This window comes from Benincasa hispida, chromosome 1 (assembly GCF_027475165.1).
Source record: "Benincasa hispida cultivar pf3 chromosome 1, pf3_genome.v1.1, whole genome shotgun sequence".
Lineage (NCBI taxonomy): Eukaryota > Viridiplantae > Streptophyta > Magnoliopsida > Cucurbitales > Cucurbitaceae > Benincasa > Benincasa hispida.
The window spans coordinates 7,826,417-7,833,659 of NC_143478.1; the positions used below are offsets into that span (position 1 = coordinate 7,826,417).

The window sequence follows — 7,243 nt, forward strand, 5'->3', positions numbered from 1 at the left end:
TAAACACACCAATTAACTTGACTCTTCTTAAATTACAACTTATTTATTACATAAATTTTCTAAAAAAGAAAAGACACCAATTAAATTTGGAGAACCAAATAGAATTGCTCAATGCAAGGTAGACGGCGCACTAAAAATATAGATTTCGGAGGCTCACATTTATTTAAATCCTTTATTTATTTATTTATAATTTTCCAGGGTAAAATTTTATCTTCACCGTTACGCTCCCAAATAGCGCGTGAAAATGTTGTTCAACAAATTTTCGTTGGCGCGTGGTTTACAGGGAGCAATATGCGGGTGAGATTATCTTATCGTTGTAACTAGTTGAATTTTTTATTTTTAATTTTTTTTAAGTTTACATTTTGTTCCTCTTTTCTGATGGATGTGGCTTAGGTTGATGAACAGAGACCAGAAATCCAGCACTCAAATTTCTCTCTCGCGTCGATTACTCGGGAAATCCATAGATCAATACCCTGAAAGATTCAAATCCACAAGAAGTTTGTGTTCATGGTGATTGATTTTTGAATAATTTGTGTTTTGGATCCAGGTGTTTTTCTTGGATTGTCTTTTGTTCGCTATGTTCCAAAACCCTAGTTTCAATTTGGAGCTCTTGGATTGAACAAAACCCTAGAATTTGTTCTGGTGCAACATCTGCAATCACGTATTACAACGAGACGTTCGTTTGGTTTTTGGATGGATCATTCGGGAATTGGATTTGTGATTCGTGGAATGCGCGGTTTTACGCAATAGTCTGTTTTATGGGGTTGCGATTTTATTGAAACAAGTGGTTAACGTGAGTTGGAGATTAATAATTTTTCGGCGAGGGAGTTTGGATGAATGGAGTTCATTTTTTGATGGTTTTTGATGCGCATTCAGCTGGATCAAACATGGGATTGCCTCTGAGTTCGTGTTTTTAATGCTATCTGACTTGAATTAGGCTCGATTGAAAGAACAAATTCGAGGACAAGGCGATGGAGAGAAGTTCTTAGCGTTTTGTCTACATTGAATTAATTGGTTTTCTCTAAAGAATGAGGCGGTATAGCATCCAATAAACGTAGAGTTAGCTTTGCGGCAATCTTAGGCGGCTTTGTTTATAAACTTCTTGTTCTCGTTCAGTAAAGTGGTTCTGGTGCTGTTGAAGACTTTTGCATATTGATCGATTGCTCTGATAATCTTGTTAAGACTAAGCATAGCAGAATGAGCCTCAAGAAGGATGATTCGAATTCACACGATCAGACCGCTGCAGTACAGCATGATTTGCGAAAGTAATTATCTACAATTTGCAGTTTCAATTACGATTCACGTGGTTTAATTTTTTATTTCTTTCTGCTCCCTTATTATTCATCTTCCCCTGTGAATACTGGTCAGTATTGACAATATTTTCCTGATCGGTTTAGGAAACCAAAGTTTTCTTACACGAGAGATTTCCTGTTGTCCCTGAGCGATTTGGATGTTTGCAAAAAGTTGCCGAGCGGCTTTGACCAATCCATTATGGCGTAAGATGCTCTTTCATGCTCCTGTTCTATTTTTCTGACTACTGTTTAATTGATATCTATTCTTATTATGCCCAACTGAAGTCCATATCCTACTAAGCAAAGAACCAAAAATAAGCATTGTGGTCGTATTCTTATTTTCCTTGTTGGATTGTTTCTCTAAGCGTACATTTTCCCTTGTGTAGTGAATTTGAAGAAGCTTCCTACGATAGGCAAAGAGTTTCTGGAGCTTTGTCTTTGAATAGTTTTAGGCGCAATGAGTATGGCTCATCACCACCCAGCAGGGCAGAAACGAGTAATTATTCTCGTCGCATACATGGAAAGAGGGAAATTCATTCTTCTGGACGGAGTGATAAGGATAGTGACTCACAATCTGATAGGGATTCAGGTAAGGTCTCATCTTAATCTATTGTTAAGTTAAGATAATTATATTGTTTAATATAATTTAATCTGAATATCATATCCTGTTTGGCTTGGTTAACGGCTGGGTTCCCACTGTAGTTGAATTATTGAAAAAAAAATACTGCTGTCTTGGAAATAATAACATTCATGCCCGAGTGTGCTTTATATATCTATCATGATGTTTATCCCTGCCCAAATGCTGCTGACAATGGAGTTCTGTCAGGCTGTCAGCATTGCAGTATTGACCTTTGGATTATTCATTTTAACAGTGGATTCTGGGTGGCGATATGGCGATCAGTCTAGGAGGCCTTCGCAGGGTCCTGAACATGATGGACTTCTTGGGAGTGGTTCCTTTCCTAGACCATCTGGATATGTACCAGCATTTTTGGCACCAAAGGTTCGAGCAAATGATCAATACCAGCTCAACAGAAGCAATGAGCCATATCATCCACCTCGTCCTTATAAGGTTTACAATCACATTATATTTCCCAATCTCTTCACTTGCGAACATAATTTGAACATAATTTAAATTAAATTTCTATCCTTAGGTTATGGTTATACCTTCAATGATACGTGTTTTGACATAGTCAGAATCATTTTGTTGAATTGGTAAACGAATTACTCAACAAAAATTTGAAATGATTTTGATTAAGCTTGCCTTATGCATGTTGTTCTTTTATTAATCAGGCTGTAGCCCATCAACGAGGGAATACTAATGATTCATACAATCACGAAACTTTTGGTTCTTCTGAGTACACAAGTGAGGATAGGGTTGAAGAGGAAAAAAAGAGAAGAGGTAATCACTCTTTTCTTTATGATGCTCGATGTAGGAACGGGTACATCCACAGATCTTGTTCAAATATATTTTCCCAGCAATAATTTTTTATCTGATAAACGTTTGCAGCTTCATTTGAGTCAATGAGGAAAGAACAACATAAGGCATTTCAAGAAAGTCACAAATCAAATCCTGTGAAGCAGAGAGATGAGTTTGCCATCCTAATGGAGTTGGACGAGTCTAAGGATGATGAGAAATCATTGAATACAATCAGTGGTGTCGATGAATCCATCTCTTTAAAACAAACTTCAAAGAATGATCGAGAAAAATCTTTTACATCACAGTCAACTGTATCTAGGCCACTTGTGCCTCCTGGATTCACCAGCACTGTGTTGGAAAAAAACTTTGCAACAAGGTCTTCAGTTAATCCTCATTTGCTGGAGGTGATTATTTGCTTTCATTTTTTTTTCCGTCGTCAGCATTTGTTTAGTCATTCACATCATTGTAATAAATAGTTATCCTTCTTATGGATATCTTTTGGCACAAGCGAACTCCCCTCCTCCTTCATTATTAATTGAACATATGTTTGTCACTTTGTAGGGCAAGGATGACATTGACAAGTGTCTGCAAACCAAAGAAGAGCAATTGCATAACGGGATTGCTGAAGATTTAGAGGGAAAAAGTTCATCAGAGCAAATGGGTCGTGCTGAACAATATAGAAAAACCAGCATTAATGTTTCTACCAACAACACTGGCGAAAAGATTCTCGATCTGTTTTCTGCTGTAGACATGTCTAATAAAACAACTGAAATAGATAATCAATCGCACAAAAAATCTTTGGAAGTTTTTGAAGCTTCTGATAACAGTACAGTTGTTGACTGTAAGACTGAGAAGTTACCAGCGAATACTGCCATTGGTGAACCAAGCCAAGTTCATTCATCTTCCATCTTGGAGAAACTTTTTGGCAGTGCCATGAAGTTAGATGGTGATGCTACTAATTTTATTGAGGTACTCGTGAATGTAAAAATTCATCCTTTTCTGTCATGGTATAAATTTTCTGGGTTTGAATCAAAATCAACATCCTATTTGTGGTATTATTACGACAAGGTACATGATCCTCTACGCATTTTGCCCAACTTAGAGTTCTAAAATGTCATAAGTTATGATCCTCCGCATCTTGCACAGCTTAGATTTTGTTGAGCTTAGATTGCAAGAATTATGCTGAATCAACTCCTGATGTTTCAATATCTTTTCTGAATTGCAATCTTATAATAGGAAGTCATTTTGTTGACGAATCATTTGGTCCCAGTTGAATAAGGGATGAAATTGTTATATAATTTGGAGCTATAACTCTTTTGTTGCATATATTTTCGTTGAATTTTGGTAGATGATATAATATTAAATTTACCTTCATCTACTAGATTGAGCTTTTGGGTCAATAAGTGATTGAAGATGGTATCAGAGTAGGTGGTCTAGAAGGTCTTGTGTTCAAATCCCTGCAATGTTATTTCATTCTCAATCAATATTGATTTCTTTTACATATTTTAAGCCCACAAGTGAAGAGAGTGTTAGATGATATAATACTAAAATTACTTTCACCCATTAGCTTAAGTTTTTGGGTCAACTGGTGATTTAAGATAATATTAGAGCAAGTGGTCTAGGAAATCCTGTGTTCAAAACCTCTACAATGTTATTTTCTCCCTAATTAATATTGCTTTCCACTTGTTGGGTTTTCTACATATTTCAATTCCACAAGTGAGGGGGAGTCTTAGATGATATGATATTAAATTTACTTGACCCATCAGCTTAAGTTTTTAGGTTATGGCACCAGAGTAGGTATATTACATCATTTAACAAAATTTTCGTATTTAATTGCTGCTCGAGGAAAATAAGCACCTCCTTTTCTCCTTGTATTATAATAAATAATGTTATATGTTTTCTATTATAATAAATAATAATTATATTATTTATTATCATAGAAAACATGTTAATTATATTATTTATTATAATAGTGTTAAGCCCGCCTTTTCTCCTTGTTAGATTTTTCATTTAAGACCACAAGTAACAAAAGCAGTTCAAGTTTGGATACATCCATCCCTGATGTGTGTTTTTTCCGGGTGTTTGGCAGCAGCATGACAACGAGATGGACGATGTATGCAGCCCTCAAAATGCTCAATCATCTAAATTTGCTCATTGGTTCATGGACAGCGGTATGTTGGTAAAATTTCTGTCTTCAATTGATTCCATATGTCAGTGGACAGTGGTTTATTCACCGATCAGCTGAGTTTTTATATCTCATAGCTCAATTTTTTTTTCACCCTGCAGATAGGAAACAGGAGGACGACCTTTCACCTAAAAGGTCAATTGACTTGCTTACGATGATTGTAGGTGGAGAAAAGGGTGGGTATGATGTAGCTGATGTGAAGCATTCTGAGCAATCTCTGCCTACAGTTGCTTTCCATGGTTATGAATCTGCAGAAAATTATATCACATCAAGTTCAACATCATCCAATGTTGCAAAGCCTGAGCCATTTTATAATAAGAGTAAGCCAGAGGCTGTTTCTGCAATCCTTACCTGTGAAGCCGTTGAACAGACACTGCTGTCAAAAGTCAGTGAGAATGACTCAGCTTTGCACCCGTCTGATCAACGATGTAGTCATCCTGTTGCTGATGTGAAACATCCATCTGTGAAAAGTGATGATCATGCATCACAGCACCTTCTCTCACTGTTACAGAAGGGTTCGAGTCCATTGATTTCGGAATATGGTGATGATGGTGGATATATGGGCCCTGTATTTCACAATAATGAGGAAAGCACCCACAACATTTCAAATCCGGGGAAAACATTAACTCTTGAAACACTTTTTGGGTCTGCCTTTATGAAGGAGCTTCAATCAGTTGGAGCTCCAGTTTCAGCACAAAGGGGTTCATCAGGATCTGTTAAAAGTGATGCTTCAGAGTCTCATGGTCCGATCACAGATGATGGTCCCTTGTCCAACAATGAAGTTCGGTCCAGTATGCTTAATCATGATCATGGTGATCAAAGACAGCAAAACCAACCAGATATAGTTCGTGGGAATTGGTTAAATCTGAATGGCCCTCGACCTGAATCAGATTCTTCTCATCCCCTTGCCAAGTTGGGACATAAGATTGGCGGACCAGCTGAAATGCCCTTTCCTGAAGAGGACAGTTTAATCATAAGCGATTCTATGAACTTTCAGAATCTCATTTCTATGGGGAATTCTGCTAAACCTCAACCACTGTTCTCGCACAACACACAAGACAATAATGCAATGCTTAGCCCTGCATTCAAAGATGAAAGACAAAGTATAGGAGGTGTGGATGGGCTACCTTTTTCAGCCAACCCTTATGATAGGAGGGAGACTGAAATGCCACATCGGAAAGCTCCTGTTCATTCTGCCTTTTCTCAGCTTCATCCCCCACAAACGAATAATGTCAAGTTGTTTCATCAATTTGAACCTCGTCCTCCTAACATGAATTCTCAGGGAGATATAATGTTGCCAGAAGGAATTGTGCATCATGACTCGCCATCTAATCATCAATTTGTAGCAAATATGCTTCGTCCTCCTACCTCTGGATTATCTGGATTTGATCATTCGATTCATCACCCAATGCTGCAGCAGATGCAAACTTCAGTCAATCTTCCACCACAACATCTACTACAAGGGTTATCTAGAGGTGTAGCTCCACCTATGTCAAACAGAAATCTTCCTCTACATCCTCACTCTGCCAGAGGTAGTGCAGCACCTTCACAACCCAACCATCAGGTGACTGGCTTGCCGCAGGAACTCAATTCAATCCAAGGGTTTCACATCGGTCAGCGTGTGCCTAATATTGGTGGTCCCAGATTACCCTCGCCTGGTAACTCTCATGCTATCATGTTTGCACTTCAATCGTTAATTTGTTCATATATATATTACTGATATATTAGTTTCCATATCCTGCTTATCTGGGCATTATTTGTTTATATTTCTGCCAAATTTGATATTGCATCCATTAAGTGCTGCTGTTGTCTGATAATCTCTTGTCCTTAGCGATAAGATGCAAAATTATGATTTTTGACTCATTTTGTCTGATTCTGTTTAAGATATTCTTTACTTAACTTCGATCTATCGTGGGATTAAAAGCACCGTTTCTTTGCATGCCTGCTGCCGGAGTTCTTGTATTGTTTGTGAATACATCAAGCAACATACGTAGAAGGCAGTTGAATATATTGGCATTGATCTCTTATTTCGTGGGGTGGCTCTCCTTTTTCATTATTGTTTCTCGTTTAAATTTCAGCTCCTGGTAACCAACCAGACGCAATACAGAGGCTTATCCAAATGGGACATAGATCAAACTCGAAGCAAATTCATCCGCTTTCTGCCAGTGGTGGCCATGGTCAGGGAATGTACGGTCACGAGTTGAACATGGGTTACGGGTACAGGTAATTGTAACACTGTACTTCCAAGTATACTTGCCCGAATCCTCAATTCCTTGGATAGAGAATGGAAACAATTTGCACCTCTTAGTAGAGGATTGAGTGAGAAATGTAAGTAAAGAATTCTTCTTA

At 37.8% G+C, this 7,243-nt stretch overlaps 1 protein-coding gene across 2 annotated transcripts; it reads left to right on the top strand.

The window, feature by feature from the left end:
• The first annotated feature begins 335 nt into the window (after positions 1–335).
• LOC120073406 (chorismate synthase) lies at positions 336–7,243 on the top strand. Of its 2 annotated transcripts, none has more exons than XM_039026273.2 (10): positions 336–1,265; positions 1,398–1,496; positions 1,679–1,881; positions 2,165–2,361; positions 2,583–2,691; positions 2,800–3,113; positions 3,271–3,678; positions 4,802–4,880; positions 4,996–6,552; positions 6,973–7,243. In XM_039026273.2, exons 1-10 carry the CDS (start codon positions 1,198–1,200, stop codon positions 7,119–7,121), a joined length of 3,183 nt encoding a protein of 1,060 aa, XP_038882201.2. In that variant the 5' UTR covers positions 336–1,197; the 3' UTR covers positions 7,122–7,243. The 2 variants fall into 2 exon arrangements, with proteins under 2 accessions (XP_038882201.2, XP_038882196.2); XM_039026268.2 differs by having other exon boundaries at positions 352–1,265; positions 4,799–4,880.